General features: G+C 47.0%; 1 protein-coding gene across 1 annotated transcript; it reads left to right on the top strand.

The window, feature by feature from the left end:
• DDO (D-aspartate oxidase) lies at nt 1–20,065 on the top strand. Its single transcript, XM_028509964.2, is given in 6 exon segments — nt 1–35; nt 37–122; nt 125–169; nt 3,966–4,074; nt 7,576–7,752; nt 18,188–20,065. Coding segments are annotated over 6 exon segments (1,020 nt in total). The 3' UTR covers nt 18,756–20,065.
• Nucleotides 20,066–24,368: the final 4,303 nt, after the last annotated feature.

The raw sequence follows: 24,368 nt of genomic DNA, 5'->3' as shown, positions 1-24,368 counted from the left end.
ATGGATGCAGCCCGGGTTGCCGTGGTGGGGGCAGGTGATGGGACTGTCCACCGCTCTGTGCATATCCAAACTGGCCCCACGGTGCTCCGTCACAGTCATTGCAGACAAGTTCTCTCCTGACACCAGAGTGACGTGGCAGCCGGAATACTTATTCCCCACACGTATCCAGGTGAGAGGGATTTTCGCTCCTTTGTCAGACATGGTAGACGTCAGGTAGAATGATGTCTGTGGAATTCTGTTGAGAATGACAGCAGGATGTGCAAGTAAGTGCGATGTGAACTTTTAACATTTATTGGTCCATCTGTTAGAAAAGCTCAGTTATGCTGTAAGACAAGAACAACCTTCAAGTCTTAGCAGCTTAAGAAATAAAGGTTTATTTCTTGCTCATGGTGTATGTTGTGTGTTGATTGAGCACAGCAAGGGATCAGTAGGGGCCCAAGACGATGGAGCAGCCGCTGTGTTGAATGTCATCAGTATCTGTACCTGGAGGGAAGAAACCCAGGGGTCTTACCTCCCCAATAAGTGCTCTGGCCAGGAAATCACTTCTGTCACCTGTGATGAGAGCTCATTGGCCAGCACTACCCACATGCTCTCAAGCTTTAGGAGGCCAGGAAGTGCAGTTCTGTAAGGCTCCCCGGAGGCGGATGGCCGGAAGTATTTGGTGAAGAGCACCCATCACTGCCACAGTCGGGAACTCTAGGTCTTCCACTGATGGAGTTATGATCCTCAAGCCAGAACCCACCCGTATGTGATGGGACTAAGACCCTCACTTCTAAGCCAGTATAGAAACCATCAGTCAGTGTGTGTTCGGGCCTAAAGATGCACTGCTTTTTAAAAACATGCCCATGTATCCTTTCCATTTGGGATTTCCACATGAATGGGAGAAAAGAAATAGCATTAAATAGAAAACAAAATCACTTCACAGCCAATTTATGCTTACTCTTTCCACCTTCTCATTTCCACTGATCCTTTTTCTCTTTAATTTTAGTTTTTTATCTTTATCAAAATTACACATGTGCATAGTTTAAACAGTCAAGTGGTACACGATTTATTTAAAAATAGCAATCTATACTTTGAATAAGGCCTGACTATTTATCTGAAAACTCACGTTCTTCAGTTCGGGAAGCAGTCTTTGAATCACTCCGTTGCCGACCTCTCCCCTCGATGTCTCTGTCTCTCCTCGTGGAGTCGCTGTTGCGCTGGGTCTCCAGGGCGGTCCTCCCGTTCTCTCGGCGTCCCCTCCGCCCTCCTGTTTCTGTCTTTCTCTTTTATTTGACTTTCCAGGAATTTTTCTCAGTTTTGTCTTTCACCTTGCTGTTGAATTTTTAATTTCAACTATAGCATTTTTAACTTTATAAAGCTCTGCTTTGTTTTCTGAATTTTCCTTTGATATGGCATCCTTTTTGTGTTCTATAGTTGTAGTAACTTTTCTTATCTTTCTGAAGATAGTAATCATAGTTTAAAAAGTTTCTTCTCCCTGAAAAATTTCTGTCGTCCCAAGTTGTGTTGTGCTGTTGGGTGTTCTCGTTTTCCAGGCTGCAGGTTATCCTTGGCCAGCGGTCATCTTTACCTGTCTGTGACAGCTCAGAGTGAGACCCTAAGTAGCCAGTGGGAATCTCTGAGCGCTGTGTAGGGCTTGCTGCCTCGAGCCTCACTGGAGAGAGATGGCAGGCTGTTTAGTTGGGGAACCTGTGATGTCATCAAGTTTAAGTCTTTTCTCCGACGGGCATGTTCCTCAGAGAAGAGGCTTCTAGCCCCCTGGCTGGGGAAGGTGAAGCCTGGGCTGGCCTCATCCTTGAAGGCGGGGGAAGAAGGCTGGGGTCTTAGCATTTGGATGACATGTGTTTTCTTAACCCTCCGGTTTCTGTGTGGTATCCCTGCCTTCACCTGTGCTTGGTGTTTCCCAGCCAGGACCCCCTGTTTCATCTAACAGAGAATGAACCCATTTTTTGCCAGGGTGGGGAGGGAGTGCAGTGGCCATGGCATTGCAGAAACGTGGCTTTCTCAGCACCTGTGATGCTGATGTATCTCTGGGTGCTGCCTTGCAGGGAGCCAGCACAGGCACCTGGTGTGCTTGCAGAATGCCAGTTCACTCTGGGTGCCTTTCGTGTAACCAGGGTTCTGCGTCCCCTTTCCAGAAGCCCCTTTGCTTGTACCAGGCCCAGGTGAGTGGCCAGAAGGTAACCTGATAGCTGTGGAATCATCTTCAGAGGAGGCTCATTGAGAATTTGTCCAGGCCACCGAGGCCCAAGCTCACACTCTGGCCGGGTGGCTGGGGCCCTGCAAAGGGGCCTCTCTCTGGTATTGCTGGATAAAGATTCGGGTCTTCTCTCTGGGCTTCATTCAGACCAGGCCTGGGGTAAATATCCTCTGCGCTCATGAGTATCATCACCCTATGGGGACCATGCCGGTCTTACAGGGTCATGTGAGAATTAAGTGAGTTAATTAGGTAAAAACACTTAGAGCGTGCCTGGGACATAGTTAGTGCTCTATCCGTATTTGCTATTGTTACTGCTCCACTCCAGCTACAGTTTCCTTTTCCCACACTTGAACATGAGTTAGCTCACCAGGCTTGCTCTGCCCACTGTTGAACTGGGATTGTTTGTTCTTTTGGGATGACTTCTGCAGCAGGTGGATCTCGCCTACTATTTTGTTTTAACCTTTGGGGTGGGAACAGGGGAATGCATTTCAGTACAGCCCCATACACTGGCTGTGATTGTTGGGGTCTGGTCCTTAGAGGTCAAATTTAGTTTTCATTGCAGCTTATTATTTATTTCTTCCTTATTTCTACACTGGCAGACCAGTCTGCCCTTTTGGAATGCAGTGTTATTTCGAGGCCCATGTTTAAAGGCAGCCCAGGCCCACCGTTAAAGAAATGTTTGTGGGCTCTGTATGCATTTTAAAGCTGCTACAGAAATGCCCTCAGTGACCTGGGGGCTTTGTCTGGGGAGCAGGATGACTCCAGGCCTGTACCTGCTCTGTGAACTCCAGGGACATCCCTCCAAGAAGAGCTCATCCAGAATCTTCTCTGCCTCAGTTCTCTCATCTCCTGTGGCTGCCCCTGGCAACCCCTCAGAATTACTGCACTCTGGTCTCTGGCCTGACCCTGGACTTTCCCTCATGACTCTTCCACAGGAATCAGAGGACCAAATGCTTTACCCATAGTTGGGTTTCTCTGTACCTGCATTGGACATTCTTATTTGTGGGGCTTGAACCTTGACCCTTACTTCCTCCCCACAGGCCTGGCACCCTTCCAGAAGCTGCGTCCGGGTCCCACTCTGGTGCTCTGGCTGGGAGGGCTGGGGGATAGGGAGCACTGGTCCACAGAACTCTGCCAGGTGGCGCCTGCGTGGTCCTGCAGACCCTGCTGACCTGGGTGCTGCTCCAAGCTGGCCATGAGTTCATGGAGTGGTGGGGCTGGAAGAAATGGGAGCCCTGGCTGGGGCTGCAGGGAGCGCTTCCCAGGAGCTAACTTCATAATACAGGTCTTGCTTCCCTGTAGCCGGAGGGTGAGCTCCTGAGCTTCCATGGATACGCATTCCGTTCTCTGTCCTGGTAGAGCTGGGCCCCCCCACACTGATCTTCCCTGGTCGTCCGCCATGTTTTCAGTCTCCAGAGTGGCCCTGGGTTCCTTTTCTCCCACTTTTTAACTGTATGGCCTGCTAGATGCCTCAGCCACGACGGACTTCTGCTCAGGTGGTTACGGACCCTTCAAGGACCTCCGGAATGTACTGGGCCCAAGTCCACCTGCCAGCGGCTCAGTAGAGTTTGCCCCAGTTGACTGGTTTCCACTTTGTGGTCAATCGTTACACAGACGATGCCTACAGCATATGTCAATATTCAAAAGTTTGGTTGCGGATATATCCCACTGTGTGGTACTTGACCAAATGAAGGAGCTTATCCAAAGCATCGCCATTATCATCGTTTTCCTTTCTGTTCCACTCTGCTTTTCTCCGTGATTACAGACACACCCGTTCACAAGCAGAAGCAGTGGTTTAGAGAGACCTTTGACCACCTATTTGCAGTTGCCAATTCTGCAGAAGCTGGAGAGGCTGGCGTTCATCTGGTGTCTGGGTAAGAGAGCAAAGCTGAAGTTGTTTTTGAATTCAGAATGACCCGAACAGAGTTCAGAGTGTGACATCAGTGGGCACGAGAGGCTGCAGCGAGCGGAGCGCTGACCTGGATGTGGGAGGGTTTAGAGGAACGTTTTAGGCTTTACTCCAACTCAAGAAAGACAAATTACAGTATTAGATTTTTTAATAATAAACAACCATTACAGTTTCCCATCACAAATACTATTTTGAGTTTCCTCAGGGATTTTGTAGTGACTTACAATTACAAAAATATGTCAGGTAAGCAGTGAGGGGGGTTATGTGAGGGTCGTGTGGCCAATGGGACGTGAACAGGTGGGACGTTGGAATGGGCACAGAGCCCTGAAATACGGGACATCTGACACATTTAGTGTCCTTGGAGAATGCTGTGTCCCAAAGTGTACATGTTGTAGGTCCCCGAAGTCAACCTTTTGAAGTGCCACTTGGAAAAAAAATGATTCTGAAATGGTTATCACAGTCCCATCTGACTCTTCATATCTGATTGCTGGAGGCACACAGTTCAACAAGGAGTTTAAAAATAAATCCCACGGAACATTTTCTAACACAAACGAGCACTTTGACACGTGACAGTATCTTTCAATAAGTTCTTACATCGAGACCACAAAACCATTCTATCACTTTCAGTTTGTGACGGAACCTGTGTGTCGTACGGTTGCCCTGCCTTGTGATGCAGTCATGCCCTTTCCACCTTCAGAAGGGCAGGGGGATGCTGCCTTTTGCTAAATTCTTTTTTTTATATGCTTTAAATTTTCTCTAAGCATCTTCCATATTATTTTTATTGTGAATTTTAGTATTAGTGTTTTTTAATTTTAATTGTTGTTCAAGTACAATTTTCTGTCTTTTACTCCCATCCCAGCCCACCCCCCATCCCTCCCCACCTCCCTCCCACTTCCACCCCCCTAACTTGTGTCCATGTGTCCTTTATACTTGTCCCTGTCCTTTTGCTAAATTCTTAAGTCCACTGCACCTTCTGTGCTATTTCTGAAACAAAAACCAGATAAAACACAAAGTGTCCTCTCTCCTGTTTTGAGATCAGGCTGTGTGCTGGCATTTTCTGCTGGTGCACACACCTGCCTCAGGCGGATTTCTGCCCTTTGCCGCCTCTTGCCCGCCCTCACCTCCACAAACACCGAAGGGTGTTATCACCGAAGGGAATTATCACTAATTCCCCACAGTCTTCGTTTGAAGCAGCGACTTTCACTTCTCTGCCTTCTGAAGATGGACGGGTACTATACCTGTCCCCAAAGCCAGCTGACAAGCTACATAGAAAAAGGTTTTCATCAATATATAGCCACTTATACAAACACTTTGTTTTTATCCAAAGCCAATGTGGTCCAGTCTAATTCACAAACTTGGGCTCTAAGTAATTTTTTTTAAAAAAACAGCTATGTTCAAGATTCAAATATCCTTTCAAGAATAAGACTTTGTCACCATTGAGGATGTTAAAAAGGACACACTTTAAGTTATTCTAAAAGAGAGTTAGTTATTTGTTTCCCCCACATGAATGAGTCTTAGTCCACTGGCTTCCAAACAGGATTTGGGTCCGTCAAGCACGACCAGGTCATGGTGTCCTGCGTACCTGTGGCTTAAGTACACAGCCTTATTTGTCTGTTCATTTCTCCAAAACAACCTTTTAGCATTCATCAGATCAGGTCCTGTCCTAGGTATCAGGGATATGTAAATGAACAGTTTAGTACATACTGCTCAGCATATAGTAGATTCTCAATAACTTTGTGGGAGTGAATTTTTGAGAAAGACCGATGCGGTCCTGCCCTCATGTAGCTCATGGTCAGTGGGGAATGCCCTAACTCTGCTGAGTTACAGGTGAGACACGCATTCCCGAGGGGAAAATGCAGGTGCTATGGAAACATTTATCTGGAGAATAAATTGCTCTGGGGTTTTATGAGTTGCCACCAGGGAAAAAGTGATGTTTCAGTGAAGGCCATTCAGGTGTGAGTAGGTTAGTCTGGTGAGGCGTAGAGGTGAAGGGGGGAGAGACGGGTCCGGGACAGAGGAGGCAGCACTCTGGGTAGAGGGAAAAGTGCATGCCCAGACCTGGGTCTGGGGTGACTGCGGTGTGGTGGAGGGATTGAAAAATTCCAGTGTAATGGGAAGCCACTGAGGGGTTTTAGGCAGTGAAATAATTGACCATATTTACACTTTAAAAATATTCCATCTGTAGTGTGAGAACAGATCTGTGGAAAGAGATGATGGTGGTGAGGATTAGCTATTGATGGTGAGGGTAGGGGGTGGGTACATTTGAGAAACACTTAAGAGGAGATATTGATGGACCCTGATGGATGATGGCATGCAGGGGGTGAGAGAGGAGAGTCAAGGATGATTTTTAGGTTTCTGGCATGAGCACCTATGTGGATGGGTCCCATTTTCTGAGTTGGATAGAGCTGTTGGGGAAGTGTGTGCAGGGGGTTAATGTACGAGACATGGAGGGTAGGGGAAGTGTGTGGGGGGCAGTGAATATATGAGACATGGAGGTAGACATCCGATGGGGAGCAGGAAGCGTGGGTCTGGGTCTGGATTTGGAGCTCACGAGAGAGAAGTGGGCTGGAGATGCAGCCTTCTGAGTGTCTGGCCTACAGATGATGGTGAAGAAATGGAGGAGGGCAATGCAGCCCAGGGAGAGCGTGCAGATGAGACAGCAAGAGCGCCCAGTGTAGCCCTGCAGCAAGCATTTACGCCTTCCACGGGGACTGCTTTGAAGTAATCACTTAATTGTGAATTACTTAAATTCTGGTATATTAATATCACATCACCAGCATGTATAGCACTCACATGATTTTCCTGGCTATTTTAGAGCAACCATGATTTACAACATTTATTCCCATTGATGAAAACAATCCAACAGTCATAAATCAAACATATCCCCAGCGGCTATTGGAAGGACCATTACGGCCTCATCCATCCCAACCATGACTTACTGGTACCAGGGCTCCTCCGGACAACTCTTGGCTTCTCTGTTCAAGACCTTAATGAATGGATGACCTACAACATACGTCAGAATTTGCACCCTGGCTTCTGGTACCCCCACCATTGCTCATTCCAGTTTAGGTATTTTGTTCAGAATTGAGGCCAGTCTTTAAACTTTTGATGGTTTGCTTATAATTTATGTGAAGCATTATGCAAAGCAGAAAAATATCCTTTCCTCAAATACATGTAGTCGTAAGTAAGTAAAAAAATCTGTGAAAGAGTTTTTTGGAAAGAAGAAAATTAAATTCAATCTCTAAAAGACACTACTTTTCAAATGTCTTATTCCTCTGCATCATGAACATTTTAAACTTAGCTACTTGAGTTATAGGAACCCAAAAGAATGGGAGAATAGATCCTTTTCTTTTTATGTGTATAAGAAGTGTGATTTTTCAGTGCTTTAGAGAGTGTCACATGCGGTTCACTAGAAATGTGGTAATTCACCCAATTTCAGGAAATTAATTCCCCTAATATGTTTGAGCTGGCAGATATTTCGGAGCATTCCTACTGAGGAAGCACCGTTCTGGGCGGACGTGGTTCTGGGGTTTCGGAAGATGACTGAGGCTGAGCTGAGGAAGTTTCCCGAACATGCGTCCGGTCAGGCGTTCACCACCCTGAAATGTGAAGGTTCCGCCTACCTCCCGTGGCTGCAGAAAAGGTCAGTTTAAACGGCTCTTTGCTGTCTTGTTCATTTGGCATAGCCATAGGTAACTCCATTGCTATTCATAAAACATATACTGAAAGTTCTCTGTGGTGCCTCGAGGCTCTTGCTTGTGTCTTGTTGTGCACAAATAGTCAGGGCATTGGACGAGAGCAGTTTGAAGACAGTGTTGGAGTCCCAGGTGTGGGTCACATCGTTTTGGTGGTGACATGTCTGTCGTCTACCACTTGACACACAGTTTGGTTCCCGCCCACCCCACCACACCGCACACCAGGAAAACCTGCTTATTGAAATAGTATCTTAGTTTCCTCGTCTATAAAATAAGAGAAGTTTAAAAATATGCTTTTGGCTAAAAAATTAGATGATTTACTCTAGTTCTTTGGGTTTTTTTTTTTTTTTTAAAGAATTTATTTATTTATTTTTAGGGAGGGAAGGGAGGGAGAAAAAGAGAGAGAGAGAGAGAAACATCAATGTGGGGTTGCTGGGGGTCATGGCCTGCAACTCAGGCATGTGCCCTGACTGGGAATCGAACCTGCGACACTGGTTTGTAGCCCACACTCAATCCACTGAGCTATCCCAGCCAGGGCTTACTCTACTTCTTTGAGTGAGAGAATTTTCTTTTGTTATAAATAAGAACTCTAAAACTAAGGGCTTACTTAAATTACATAATTGCTTCCTCACCAAGTTTAGGCCCAAATACCTTGAACTTGCGTTTTGGCTTGGTTTTCAGGACGTGCTATTTCCATTTCATTAGGAGACACATCAAGAACATCTTTATTTGAAAAACATCAAATAAATCTCTCTATAGTTAAGTCAGGAAATTGCAGGCAGTTGGGGATTGTGAAACATTGGCTTTTTCAGTCTCTAAATCTGTGTATTTGGCGGGTGAACAGGAACACTGAATTACTGTACAATGTTAGAGGAGTGACTTGAGGTAAGTGGGCAGTAATGATTGGGCCAGATACAGGATATAGAATAACTGATTCAGACAATTCCTTAATTCCGCAATTCTGTGTTGAACGCCTCTGTGCACCTAGAAACTGGTCAAAAAGAAAGATAAAATACGATCATTTTTCTTTTAAATATATTTTATTGATTATACTATTGCAGTTGTCCCATTTTTTTCTCCCCTTTATTCCCCTCCGCCCTGTAGCCACTCCCACCAGCATTCCCCCACCATAGTTCAGTGTGTATATGAATGTGTGTGTGTTTATATTTACACTGATCAATAATTTCAGTAACACATACGGTGAGGGGTAAGTACAGATTCAGGAGAGCTGAATGGGGGCCTGGAGGAGGAAACCTAAGTCCGCTGGACACAGGTCAGGAGCATTGTGCTGTGTTTTTGTAGCTCTCTAAGCGCTCTTCTGACTTTCACCTCTCAGTAATTTGTATCTGTCCTTTTCCTTTTGTAAGTCCCAGTTTCACAAAGCGTACATTTTGGTGCTTTGTTCACCGGCCCATAAGCCACCGTGTGTGGGTGAGGTTTGGGCCTGAATCATCAGCTGGCAAACGGACGGACGTTTTGAACCGTCACACGGTGGCGTCGCTCCTCAGCCGCACTCGGGTTTTAGCAGCATCGCCGTCTTTTCTGGGTTGCATTTTTGTGCTTCTGTTACAAAGACGAGTGGGAAGAACCGGAAGTGCTGATGCTAGTGACACGAAGTTGCGGAGTCCTGTGCTTCACCCTGAATTCATGCAGGGGAGTCAGCGAGCACGCCTCAAGTGGCAGAGCTTTGCGGTCAACACGCTGCCTAATTGCAAAATTATGACGAAAAACAACATGGAGGGCCGTGTACAAAATACTAGGTATAAAAAATGAGGTGTCATTAGAGAGTTTTATTATAATTTTTGGCATTTTTAGCCCTCTTGGGCTGAAGTTTCATAATTACCTCCAAATCTATTGTTCGGCTTCCTCTTCTTGGACCTTTGGCTCCGTGTTCTGGAAAGTCTATGAAAACCTGGCTGGCGTTCTGTGGCCTCTGGCGGACTGGGAAGAGGTGGGTGAGGACCGCACCCCCCCCCACCCCCCCACCCCCTGCCCCCAGGAGTTCTTTCCCATCGCAGAGACTGTCAGGGGCTGGCCGACGGCTTCTCTGGGTGGGGAGGGCCGGGGACACAGAAATAAGGGAAGTGAGTGGAATCTTGTAACCTCTTTATCTGGATTTCTACCATTTGCTTTATCACTGTCTCTCTCTGGCTTCTTTATACATATTTTTTTCAGAACCATCAAAGAGTAAGTTGCAGGCACGATACCATATTCCTCCTAAACGTTGTCATATGTACTTTCTAAGAACAAAGACACTCTCTTACCTAAATACAGTACTATGACAAAACCCAGGTATTTAAATTGGTATAATACTATAACCTGTGGACCTTAGTCATATTTTGCCAATTGTCCCAATAATTTTTTTTATAGCAATATGAACATATTTCTGGTCCACAATCCAATGCACGATCACACACCACACATTGCATTTGTCTCTTTAGTCTGTGGTCCATCTTTGTCTTTTATGACCTCAACAGTTGTAAAGGTCATGAAATTAGACAGACCAGTTGTTTTATAGAATGTCCCTCACTTGGGGGTTGCCTGATTTTTCCTCATGATTACATTGCAGTTACGAATTTTTGGCAGGACACCATAGAGGTCCTGTTAAATTCTTACTGCGCTGTACCAGGAAACGCTTAGTGTCAGCTTGTCTGTTGTCTTCTGGTGACATTAACTATGCGGACCTGGCCTGCCAGGCCTCTCCACTGTGAAGTCGCTCCTTCTGTCTTTTGTAATTACTAAACGCTTTGTCAGATTATACCTTGAGGGTTTGTAAGTATGCTGTTCTTGTCTAAATTTCACTCACTAGTTTTAGCATCTGTTGATTCTTCTTGCTGAAGCATCACCATAATAATGCCTGACAAATGATAATTTTCTGTCTTTCCACACTTAATTTGCTTTCTACTATAAAAATAGTACTTTTTCTTTTCTTATCTTTATTTATTTAAGTATTTATATCAGGATGAACTCATGGATTCCTATTTTATTCAATAGATTTGGTCTATTACTTTTATTGTTTATTTTGATGTTTAAATTGTCCAAGATTTGGCCAATGGGAGCTCCTCGGAGTTGCTCCTGGGTGTTTTTGGCATGCCTGTATCCTTTTTTAAAAGGCATTTTCTTACTTTAAGGCACAACAAGATTCCGTACATCCCAATTATGAGAAGAAAAACATTTTTTATGACTATTTGCCTCCATCTTTTCCTCATTAGAAACCTGAAGTAATGTCACAGTTTAAATTTATGGGCTCAGTGCAGAAATAAAGCACCTTTACTCTTTCTTCCTTCCCTGTCTTTCCCTCCATCCTCTGACATTTCCCTCCGCTGTAATTTTGGGTGTGTATCTAGAGAGCACACCTGACACCAGACAGAAGCTTCTCTGCCTAGCCAGCCTGGGACAGGAACAAAAACAGAAGCCCACATGAGAATGTGTAAATATTTAAAAGTTCTCAACCAAGCTAACGAACCATTAAGTAAGATATAATTTATCTCTTTACCTTAACAAATATGCTTTGCATTTATCGGAAGGCCAAGTTTACATTTAGAATTCTTAGATTCCTGGGAGCGCTGCACCTGAAAACGGCAGCCAGGGGCCTTGGGGGCATGCCAGCAGGCACCCTAGCTGGTACCATCAGGCTCCAGCCCTACTCTCCCCTGAAAATAGCTCTCCCTCGTCCACCCCCTGGGCTCAGGGGTGCACACAGTGGCACAGTCTGTCTGTCCAACAGAGGAGATGATGCAGGACCTGGAAGTGGGGAGGGAATGGGGGATTCTGCGTCCCCAGCTCACAGGTTGGAAGTGAAGGGAAAGGTTCTGCCCACCTGCTCATTTCTCATGCACAGCTGGAGAAGGGCAAGCGTAGGGTCCTCCAGGTGACCCAGAGGAAGAAAGGTCCAGCTCAGATGAGCCAGGGTGGGTTCTGAGTCCTGGGAGTAGTAATCATTCAGGGTGTGAGGGTGTGAGGAGTTTCTCCTAATCTTTCACTGAAGCCTTGGCTATTCAATATAGACAGAAGACTTTAACAGAAACTCCCTGGGAGAGAGGACATGTGGCTTTCATTGTAATAGAAATGATCTTTGGAAGATGGGGAGTTTTGAAGGGGCAGAGAGGGAGCCTGAAGGCCCAGGACACCTGGAGATGCGGCAGATGGGCTGTCATGTGGGAGAGGGTGGAGGCAGGGTCACCCCCAGTGTCCCTGTTCCCTCTTCTGAGGAGTTTGCCTGGGGCTGCCCTGGGCAGTGAGAAGCTTCTCCCTGGGAGGGGGCTTGTCCCCATACTGGACTCTGGGTGACGGCCAGTCCCCAGTATGGCCACAGTCTCAGCTCTTCTCCCATTCTGCTGAGAATGAATGTTTTGGCTCTCGGGCCCACCTCAACCGTTTTCACACAAAACCAATACAGAGGACCCTCAGACAACAGGGGCAGAAGTGCATGGGACCACTTATATGCAGCCTTTTTCCCTGCATGCCCCATATCCCCAGGTTTGTATTTGTGGGTCCAGTCAATCACCGATGCAGAGGGCAGGCTCTGTGCAATGTTCTCTGCTATTTTATGGAAGGAATTAGAGCATCCACGAATTTTGGTGTCTGCTGAAGGTCCTGGAATCAATTCTCCATGGATACTGAGAGACTATGGTTAAGTTTTGAGGAGTCAGAAGTTATTTTTGGCTATATGGGAGTCAGCTCCCTTAACCCCCGCCTTGTTCAAGGCTCAACTATACTGTTATCTGGATGATTTATTCTGTCTGCTTCTAAAGTATCACCGCCTAGAAAACAGGCCCCTTATCTCCATAATAACCTTATTTTCAGGCCTCATCTCTAACTGTGGGACAATGGCCTGGGGAAGAGCCTGCTGCCCTCACTTTACTTAAAACAACCCCAAGTGAGTGGACTTTGTATCAGTGGCAGCCACCACCTGAGCAACACCAGCCCGCCTGGTGAACAGCAAGCTAGGGTCCGGGCCTTGAAGCATGCTGCTTGCTGTGTTTTTCAGTGACAGAGTCAGGGAGGAGAAGCCTGAGGAGGTGTTCTTATCCTAAGTCTGGGGTAGGGGGGGCTTTCTTAGTTCATTTGTTTGAGATATGTACCCACTATGACAATGGACTGGTACGTGAGATTCTAGCAACCCACCCCACCCCCTGTCAGCTCCCCCGGGTCCCTGACCCCTCATGCCCCCCTGCAGGCCAGCATGGGGCCAGCATGGAAAACTGGCAGGGGCCTCCTCTGCAGAGGTTGGCTGTCCCCCTGCCCTCAGGGCCTGGCATCTGGCCAGAAGGCCAAGGTGAAGACGGGAGGAGCCACAGTCCCCTTTCCTCTTGGGGGAGGCTCTGTGGGGCAGGGACTCCTCTAATCCCCAGGCAAACCTTACAGGACAAGGATTTAGGCCAGGTGGGGGGTGAGGGTGTGCCCACCCCCCAGGGGCTCCCTTTGTGGGCTGCCACCCCTCTCCTCCACGGGAAGCTACACAGCGACTGCTTGTCCCCCACACCCCAGGCCTGTTTTGTTGCCTCCTGCGCCCCCTCTACACAATGTGAATGTTCGGGCACGCTGTTCAGACTCAAAAACAGGCATTGCACTCAGCGAGCCAGAAAAGGGAAAAAATGTTTTTAACCACAGATCAGATCATTATCATTTTTCAAAGAACAGACGGGTTCATCTCCCTCTCAAAATATATGTCTCCAATAAAATCCACAACAAACAAACAAAAACCCTGAGGTTTAATCAGCCAAGCAGATCATGTTTTATGTCTTTGGCCAGCGGAGTCATATTCTGCTGCCTTTTACTTGCCCCTTCCAGGAAACGAATCATCGAGGCAATAGGTCAGCTGAGCCTGTCTCCTCGCCAGGCATCCTACTAAATAAATCATCCCAGCTGGATCAGGACTGTCCTGCCTTTGACGACATCCAGAAGGCTGGGTGTCCCGTGTCTGTCTTGGGGGGCCCTGTAACTGAGGTGCATTGCTTACTTTTAAGGAAGCCGTGCCTCATTCTGTGGCCCCACTCAGGCCTGCACTGACCACAGCACCGACCACATGGGGCTGCTCCCCCTGTACTGCCCTTTCCACTCATCTAGTGAGTCCTCTGGTACTGTCCTTGGGCGAGCCCTCTGTCTCCCATCTCCTCTGTCTTCTGTTCTCCCTCTTGGCCTGACCCACAGCAGTGCCTATGAAAGAAACTCCTGTAGTTCCCTCAGCAGTTGCACTGAAATAGGGATTCTACATCAGGAATGTGACGGGTTGTCCCTGCCTTATAAATGTCTGACTTGCAGAGGTCCTTCCCTGTGTACAGCAGACCTCTGCTCCCCTGCGCCCAACACACACCAGGCCTGCTAGAGCACAGCCTTCCTTTCCCCGCACCTTTAGGTATTTCCTCCCCCTGCCAGCGTCTGCTGCCCAGCTCCTGAACCAGAGGAGCAAGGGGAAGAGATGACCCCAGCACAGGTCTAATGGGAGCACTGCCCTTTTTCCCTGGCTATGCAAGGATGAAGTGGGAGGGGACCAGCCAGGAAGCTGGAAAGTGATGGTGTTTGATTTTTCTGATGATGGCAACATGGTGTAGTAGGGAATAGCCTTGGGGGGCTTCCATAACTGTGGCCTTTCCACTGGGGCTTCTGCAGCTACTCTCAGGCGGCGGCAGAGGTAAAATTGTTCCCTGACTAAGCAAGCCCGGCTGCCCCCACCCCACCCATCGAACCCCAGCGGCCTCGTCCATGTCCCCTTTCCCAAAGAGACCAGAGGCTGCTCCAGGCCTGAAGAGGGCCTGCTGCGATTCCTACAAGTTCGTGGAGTGGCCAAGGCAGGGATGGGGATTCTGAGAAGTGGGAAGTAGAATGCATTTGACTTTATGAGCATATGCATTGCAAGGGAATGGACGAGGAACATGGGCATCATATGAGAAAATATCTTGGGTCAAACAGACTATCTATACATTAGACAAATTAAACTATCTATAAAATGCAAGAAGTCCCACGTATCTTTCACCTAGATTCCCCCAAATCTTAAATTTATCATATTTCTTCATCCTTCTCCTCTAAATATACATTTTTCCTACACATTTTGAGAGTGAGCTGCAGATATAATACCCTTTCACCCCAAATACTGAGTATGTACTTCTCAAGCCCAACGCATTCTCTTATATAATCAAGGTCAAGTCATCAGTGTGAGGGCGTTCCATTAACACAGGTACATTTCTCAAGTCTACAGATCTCGATCAGATTTTTCCATTGAGCCAATAACATGCTTTACAGTAGAAGAAAATCCCGAATCATGCTATAAAAATAATAATAAAAATATTTTTAATGAGCCTAGTCACTTGCATCTATGTACATTCCTTGGAAGCAGGTGATTAGGTTCTGTCCACATTCAAAGGGAAGGGAGTTAGGCTTCAGCCTTGAAGGGTGAAGTGTCAAGTGATGGCTGGATATATTTTTAAAACACCACCATTGGTCCTCTAAGTGCAAATGGTTTACATCCCCACACAAGCAAAAGACTCATCGATGTGATTTTAACCACTAGGAGCTGTTTTAGGAATTGCAGCCTCAAGTGTCCCTGTGAAGAAACTGCACTTTTCCTGGGAAGCAAAACCACAGTACTATTTGCCAACTGAGATTTTTAAAATTAATTTCCTTTTGTTCCCCCTCATTTTCAGACAAACAGACTAATCACGGTTAAGGTGTCATGCTTTGGGCTTGAAGCAAGGGTTGATTACGTTTTTTAATTGGCTACGTGTAATAATACATAATACACAGCATCTCGCAGGGCAGCCCGCCCCCGTCCTTGACCCTGTCCTCTCCAAGTGTCTCAGTGCCCTTCCATGTCATTAGCAACCGCTTTCTAGCTCTTCACTGTTTCTTTCTTCTCCAGGTTATCCTCAGATAGTGACTCAAAACTCAGTGCTTTTTTTTTTTTCATCCCAACAAACTTTACGCTCTAGACCCTGCCTCAAGCAGTCTCTGGTCCTGGGCTCTGTGCAGACGTCGGGGAGGCAGGGCGGGCGGGGAATGGGGAACATCCCTGCTCTGATGCCCGAGCTCCAGCCCTGCTCGGCCTGCGTCTCACCTGTCCTCTTAGAATCAGTCTTCGCCGGCTCTGGCCCTCTCCTCGTGGAGAAAGTTCCAGCAGTCTGAGGAGCCAGCTGGGGGAATGGACGCTGAGCTGTCACCTTCTCTCTCCTCCCTCCACCCTCCTTGGCCCAGAGACAGATTTTCCGAAAGCAATCTCGTCTGCAGAGAAGCCTCTGGCCTTCACACAGCCGATTTTGTGACTTCTCACCCCAAAGTTGTCTTAGGTCCTTGGAAGAGGATTTCCTTTTATTTGCATAACTCAGAGACATTTGGATAATATTCCCAGAATAAAAGCACGAGCTGTTAGAATATTAACAGAGGAGCGTTAAAATGTGTACCTTCGGCAAGATGGAAAGCGCTTAGAAACTTAAATGACAACCAGAGTCTTTTCCCCAGTCTCTACTCATTAGATTTCAAAAACGATTGGGGTCCGACTTTCAGCGGCGAACTCTAGGTGCGCGCGGGAGGATTCCAGGCTCTGCTGCACCCCTCGTTTGACCCTGCTGGGCTGACTCCGCCCCCTTCCTGTCCCGACCTCTCACTCCAACGTCCCGCCTCCTTCCTGCAGCCCCCTGCCCCATGCTGCTTGCTGTCAAGCAGCCCCATACGTCTGTACTGGAGCTCGCCAGGGACCTACCTGTCCCCTGTGCTTCTCCCCGGATGGGTCCCACACCAGAAACCTCAGCTACCCCTTTAGTGCTGCCCAGGATTCCTCTCTCACCAGCCTGGGCTGGGGCAAGGGGTGGCAGGTGGGATGCAGGATATTGCCTCTGTTCCCAAGGCCAAGGGAAAGAGGGGACTCCTGTTTGGTCCAGGGAGGTGCAGTGCGTGTGTGTGAACAAGTGCTTAGTGGGACTCCCAGGGAGTGCAAGGAAGGGCCCTAAAGACAATCATTCCCCCTGTGTATGGGTCCAGCTGGTGTGGTCCAGAGGAGAGCTGGCTTTCAGGCTTGGTAAAAACGGACACTCGGGTTTTAGGGTGATGATTCAGGAACACTGGGCTGGGGCTCTTCAGTGAGCACAGCTTCTTGAGTCCTGCAACCCCCCATTTCCTCATGGGTACTTGGGGCAATGGTATTTTCCCTGCCCCGGGTGAGGTCTTGCTGAGTTGCAGGAAGCCCCAAGAACAAAGTCCTGAAGCTTTTATACCCCCAACCATGTCACTCAAAACCTCCAGAATAACTACTTCCTGTGGTCATAAAGGCAGTCTTGTAGGTGCCCGGTCACCTAATTCAACATCCGGCTTCCAGGTACAGTTTCCTCCTACACTTCTGTGCTGTCTTAATGCCTTGGCCACAGGAGGTACGACAATGACTGAGTATCACCATGTGGCCACACTGCAGGTGACTGGTCCCTGGAAACATTCCGTGGGTTTCCTCCTGAGGGTGGGGACCTGGGGGGGACCCAGCACAGCAAGCCCCACAGGGCTTCCCAACAATCTGTCCGCTGTGATGATTTAAGAAGAGTCCAGGCAAAGGGTGGACTTTTATCACAGCTCAGCCAGCAAGGTGCCCTTGAAATGGAAAAGGACGTTTACAGTTATAGAATTTTTACATATTGTCATTTAAGAAGACACCCCGTGAGTTCGGCAGTCTAGTCCCTTGGTTATGGCTGAGGAAACAATTTTGATGAGTTTAACTAATTTGCTCAAATTCCAAGGCTGGTAAATTCCCTTATTTTTTTCTGAGTGAGAAGAATAATTCTGAGTTCTAACGGGTGTGCCTGGAACACAGAACTGATGCTTAATGGTTAGCCTCTCATGCTGACCTCCTGTGGTAGATATGAGGGGAGGGACAGGTAACCCCTGTGCCAGCTGTCTAGTTAGGGAGACCAGACTAACACAGAGGAACATGCAAGAGTTAACACTATGCAACAAAAAGTCCAAGGCAGTTAGTTAACATGCTAAGTGAATGACATAAACAAGAAATACTTGGGTATTTAAAGTACCAGATTAGCTTGGTATTTATTCAGCATCTAAAATGATATAGAAACCCTACCGGACACAAAGTACAGGGTGGGGCAAAAGTAGGTTTACAGTTGTTTGCATGGAAAATAATATAGTAATTAATAAATAATAACACAAGAATAAACTCTGTGTTTCACGCACTCACGACTGTAAACCTACTTTTGCCCCATCCTGCCTATAATTTCCCTGGCTTTGACTTTTTGAAATAGGTTTTTATTTAGGTTCAACTTTAGGAATCCCCAGTTCCCAAGAATGGGAAGCGGTCAATGGCTAGCCTTTGACCTCCTTGGGCACTGCCTGTAAGAGGTGGAGCAGGAAGCCGCTGCTAAGGCTCACCTCCTGGTCTCTTGTTCTCCCCAGGGTAAAAGAGAGTGGGGGCCTGATGGTCACCCGGCGAATAGAAGACCTGTGGGAGCTTCACCCGTCCTTCGACATTGTGGTCAACTGTTCAGGCCTCGGAAGCAGACAGCTTGCAGGAGACTCGGAGATCTTCCCTGTGAGGGGCCAAGTGCTCAAAGTTCAGGCTCCCTGGGTGAAACATTTCATCCGAGATGGGAGTGGGCTGACCTACGTTTACCCCGGCACATTCAACGTAACCCTGGGTGGATGTAGGCAGAAGGGAGACTGGAACCTGACCCCAGATGCAGAAATGAGCAGAGATATTCTTTCCCGCTGCTGTGCTCTGGAGCCCTCCCTCCAGGGAGCCTGGGACATACAGGAGAAGGTGGGCCTGCGGCCCTCCAGGGCAGGCGTTCGGCTGCAGACAGAGCTTCTAGCCCGGGATGGCCGGAGGCTGCCTGTGGTCCACCACTATGGCCACGGGGGTGGGGGCTTCTGCATGCACTGGGGTACTGCTCTGGAGGCCACCAGGCTGCTGAGTGAGTGTGTGCAAACCCTCAGGACCCCCGCTTCCAAGTCAAAGCTGTAAGAGATGTGAAACGACAGCAAATGGCCCAGGAGACTATTGATCAAAATATAATTTCCTTTCAAAATTAGAAGTGATGCAATCTGTATGAGTAAATTTAGGACTAGTACTCATCTAACCCAGTACTAATCTGGTACTAGACTTACATCTAGTACTAATCGCATAGGACATAAAGCTCTATTTTTGTTAAAAATAGAGATTATGATAAAAAAAGATTACTTTTAGATCTGGTGTCCAAGGACCTGTGCTAATTTACATGGATGCTGGAAGCTCTTGGGATTTTGACAATTTTGCTCATAAATCCACAGGAGGAGATAACGTACGGAAATCACTGAACTCACTATCAGTCACTGAGCTGCCCGTGATGCTCACAGGTTGTGTCGAATGAGCATTGTGATCTCTGTAAATACAAGTACACGGTGGTCACGCAGTGCAAGTTTGTTACATTTAATGGAAGACAAGCACGGCTCCTGCCAGAGGAATTCCCGGTGTCCCTGGTAGAAGACACAGATGAAGGTACCTGCGGACTTGGCACCAACTCAGTAGCTACCTGCGGTCAGCTCTCCGAGGGTCACACATGGGCTTGTTGTTTGGCTGACTGCGCCTGGGTGGTGTTGAAGATTGAAGAGCATGTGCAGCCAAAGAGCTAATTTGCTAATTAAGCTGGAAAAATCATTCTGAATGAAATATAACCTGAGTTTTCTGCAAGTCGTTAGAAAGTACTGTGGAGGAAGAGAATGTGTCTCATGATAAAATGAGTCTGGGAATTGCTGGATCAGATATATCTAACCGGTTTCTTGACTTGGGCCTACCACTCTGAGCTTTTATCTGTTCCCGTGCATGGTGAAGCCTCAGGGGGGTTTGGGCTTGAGGGAGTGGTCCAGGGGGTGCTATTTACTGAGATGAAGACGCTTTAGAGAAACAGAGGTACTTTAAATTTAATTTTAATTTTGGGGGGAGATGGTATGTGTTTAGAGATGATTCTATTTTGGATATTCTGAGTGACAACGTGGGAGAAACCTCCTAGGACAACTTTATTTTTACTGTTTTGTTCATTGAGTTTTGCATCTAATTTTGTTCGGGGAGAAAATCCTGCTGGGAGAGAATAAAAGGTGGAGAGTGGGGGGAGGCTGAAACAGAGAGAAAGAGAGAGAGAGAGAGAGAGAGAGAGAGAGGGAGGGAGAAAGAGAGAGAAACTTTGGAATGTGGCTTATTTTCTATAGACTTCCACCAGGGGGCGGTATTGTATAAAATTCAGATAAATTGGTAAATTTGAAAATTTAGAAATGACTAAAAATAAAAACAGGATACCATGTGTGTTGAGTGAATCTGTGATTCTTTTGAGTTTATATGACCCCAAATGCCTATTGCTCTGAATTCCGGGTAAAGTACAAGGACAAATGTACAAGTTTAGACTGAAAATACACACAGACACACTAGCACACACTCTCATTACATGAAGTCTATGAGAAATAATATGCTATGATAAAATGGCATTTTAAAGCAGGAAAATACATCATAATTATAAAAAATAAAAATGAAGAATGCTGTTCGGAATAGGCCATCTTTCCATCATTTTCATCATGTTTTGAAGTGTTTTGAATTTGTTACTTTTGCCCCTGTTTTGTTTGACCCCACTGCATTTTTCGTGGTGTGCAGGTCCGCTCACACTCTATGGCATTGTCTATTTGCTACTCTCAGAGTTTGGTTTCCCTCTGCGTTTCATGTTTCTAACGCCCGATGCTACAAGACTGAAAGATTGGAGGCCTCTCGAGAAAGTGGTCACAGCCGTTGCCCTGTTTCACTTTCACTGACGGATCCGTATTTGCTCCCGGCAACTCTCAAACGTTTCAGTCAGCAGCTGCCAAGCCAGGCTGCACGTTAGAATCACTTGGGAAGTTTTGGAGAAATAGCGATGCCCGCCCTGCTCTGGAGGGCGGGCCATAACATCAGTATTTTTTCAGAATTGCCCACGGGGCTCTGACCATCATCCAGGGCTGAGAATCCCTGAGCACTGTTCCCTGCCCCCTCACAGGGCCCCACTGCCACCTCAACCCCTAGCCTTTCTGTCCTTTCTCGCCATCCTGGGGGCATCGTCTTGGGGTGTGCTCACAGGAGCAGGGATATCCTCAGGCACTTCCGGTCAAGGAGGCCAACAGGAATTAGCTGTCTCCCAAAGCGGGTCTCTAGAAACGCTGGGAATCGCCCTGCGGGCTGTAGGTCCGCTGCCTGTAGGCCGGGATCTGTCTTTGTCTGAAAGATAAGAGACAGCATACAGACAATGGCCAGACCATATGTAAAAAGAGAATGCTGGCCCACAAGTTGCAACAGCCTGTCCAGTAAACCAAACCATTATTTACAATAACCAGTCCTGGGAGTTGGCCTGCTTTAGATCAGATTTGGAGGAACCCAGACTGTTATCGTTAGTAACAACCCAGAAAGCTGAGCAATCTTTTCTGAAACAATTGGCCCCAAATGGCCAGGGACTTGATTAATAACTGACAGGTCCCCTAATTTTTGTCCCATTTGTAATGCAGGACCAGCCAGAGAAAGCTCAATATGCTGTCCTAACCAGTCACACGGGACACCGTGATTCTAGTTAGCCCGCCTGCATCTTCCCCAGGATGACAGCCTCCTGCAGGGCACACCTGAAGTCCCCCCACTTTTCACTCTGAAGCTCCCAACTCCTCTGCCTGCCTTGGAGTGATGTTTTGCTTTAGCAAGCTCTGAGTAAATAGCCTTTGCCTTTCTCACTCAGTTGGCCTATTTCTCTGCCCCATCCCCTACCCCCAACAAAGATTTCCTGTCCAAGTGGAGGTCTTTGGTGGTCTGTGCTAAAGCCTGAGAATGGCCTATACTTTGATGGGGTTTTCTCTCCCCATTTTCTATCACAGACCATTACATTCCTTTCTTCTGAACATGGAGAACAACTGGTTTCCTTCTTAAGTCCCTGTGTTTGACATAGTGTCTAGCGTTTGTGGCTGAGCTCAGACCTGCTGCTCCTGTGACCCAGAGTGACACGGCAGCTTTGAGGGCACCAGTGCTGCAGGCACAGTGCTCCAGGCACAGTGCTCCGTCAGCAGAGAGAGGTTATGTACATACTTTCAGGATTTATTCACTTAGGAAGTTGAACAGAAGACCATAGCCTAGTAGGAGATGGTCAGATAGCAGATGCCCAGCAAAGCTATCATCTAGAATCGAAGGGCAGATAAAGAGCTTCCCAGACAAGAAAAAGCTTAAGGAGTTCATCATCAAACCATTATCATACAAGCCCTGGATAGTGTAGCTCAGTGGATTCAGTGTGGGCCCAAGAACCAAAGTGTCGCCAGTTCAATTCCCAGTCAGGGCACATGCCTGGGTTGCAGGCTTGGTCCTCAGTTGGGGGCACATGAGAGCAACCACACATTGATGTTTCTCTACCTCTCTCCTTCCCTTCCCTTCTCTCTAAAAAGAAATAAAATCTTTAAAAAGCATTATATGGAATGTTAAAGGAACTTATTTAAGAAAAAGATGATCAAAACTAGGAACAGTAAAATGGCAATAAATACTTATCTGTCAACAATTGAATCTAAAAAACAAACAAAGCAAATAAGAAGAGCAAAGACAGAATCATGGATACAGAGAACGTTTTGATGGTTGCCAAATAGTAGGGGGTGTGGGGGATGGGTGAAGAGGTGAGGAGATTAAGAAGTACAAATAGGTAGGTACAGAATAGCCATGGGGATGTAAAGTACAGCATAGGAAATGGAGAAGCCAAAGAACTTACATGCATGACCCCTAGTCATGAACAATGGTGGGAGGATCGCCTGAGGGAGTGGGGGGTGCTGGGTAGAGGGGGGCAAAGTGGGAAAAATCAGGACAACTGTAATAGCATAACCAATGAAATCTAATTGTTTATTTTTTATCTTAAAATAAAAATCAAAATTATATATATTATAGTCTTCCTTTTATTGGATAGAATCATTCAAACCAATTGATAATTGAACCAATTTTTCTTAACCCCTTAAGAGCTTTTAGAGAAATGGGAAAAAACCATGGTGGGACCCATGTCGGCTGGGAGCTGCAGTTCTGGGAAATCCGTTCCGGGTCTCCAAAAACATGTCAGATATCTGCAGTGAATGTAACACTTCATTTTTTAAATCATGGCATAGCGATGTTTCTTGACTCTGCTCATCTTTCTTCTTGGGGTTGTGAGTGATGGAGACACATCAGAAACCTGTTTTCCCTGGGCATCATGCACTCAGGAAAAGCCGATGGAGATGTTCAAGTGGCCTCTTTCTTCTTGAAAAATCTGCGCAGTTTGCCACGAGGCCTGGGGGCTTTATTATCCCAAGTGGCTTCTCGGCCTATAAATCACAGCCCTAAGCAGCCAAAGGAAATGAGTTAACCAGATCCCTGAAAAACTGTAACCAGCGTTTCTTCAGTTATTAGCAGAACAACTGACTTCCATATGCTCAGGGCACCTGCCACCCTGGCCTGCAGCCATGGTCCCCACAACCCCCCACCCAGAACCCACTTCCCTTGAATTGTAATTTCACCCTGGTGCATGTTCCATGGCAGCAGCCTATGCCAAAGATTGTCATGCATTCTAGCATTTCCCTTCTGTACAGACCCAAGGCAATGGCACTCGGGAACTGTGGTGGGTACGCCCTGTGGCTTGTCTACTCTGCAGGCCCCCTTTCCTGGGAAACGTGCTCTGGCCTGGAGATTTATTACCTGGTCAGTGTCTCCTTGCCCCGCCTCTCTGGTCACAGCTTATTGGATGACAGGAAACTATCAGTAAGGTTTTGGTTCAGTTTCAAGTAGCAGAAACACCCCCACATAGTTGCTTTAAAAAATGGGCATGGTCCTGGCTGGGTGGCTGAGTTGGTTGGAGCACCGACCCTGTACACCAAAAAGTTTCAGGTAAATCAGGGCATATAACTGGGTTGTGGGTTAGATCCCCAGTTGGGGTGCATACGGGAGGCAACCAGTTGATGTTTCTCTCTCTCTCAAACCAATAAACATATCTTGGGTGAGGTTTTTAAAAAATGGGCATGTATTTTTCTCTCACATAAAAGATGTAGGCAGTCCAGGGCTGGTGTCAGGTTTTCATCAGTGACCCGGGCTGTTCCTGCTCACATTCCGCTCTCTCAAAGATGTGGCTCTTGTGCGTGTGGCTCTTGTACGCATGGCTCCAAGATGGCAGTAGGAGCTCCAGCCATCACATCATCACATCCACTCCCAAAGAAACTTCCCAGAAGACTCATATAGCACATTTGCTTATTTCTCATTGCATAAGATTAGCTTCAGGACTACACTGAGGCTCAAGGGAAACTGGAAATGTAGTCTTTTGGCTTGTTGACAAGGCAAAGTTCAAGGTTTTAGCAGGTTCTGCCAAAAGTATCAAATTATAAAATGGGTTAAGTCAGTCAGAGTCTTAAGAATTTGCACGAAGGGATTCCATTTCCTAGTAATGGCAGGCTCTGGATACATGAAGGCTTGGGCTGATGGTCCCGGTTGTTCAGGTTTATACAGAGGAAGTCAGGCGGGAAAGAGGAGGCAGAAGCAGAGAATCACAGTCTGACCACCCCCTGAGGCTCTGATTTATTAGGTTTAAAATCTATATTTTTAAGA

This window comes from Phyllostomus discolor, chromosome 4 (genome assembly GCF_004126475.2).
Source record: "Phyllostomus discolor isolate MPI-MPIP mPhyDis1 chromosome 4, mPhyDis1.pri.v3, whole genome shotgun sequence".
In the NCBI taxonomy this organism is placed as follows: Eukaryota; Metazoa; Chordata; class Mammalia; order Chiroptera; family Phyllostomidae; genus Phyllostomus; species Phyllostomus discolor.
The sequence above is the reverse complement of the archived record's forward strand: the minus strand, read 5'-3'. Positions and strand labels throughout refer to the sequence as shown.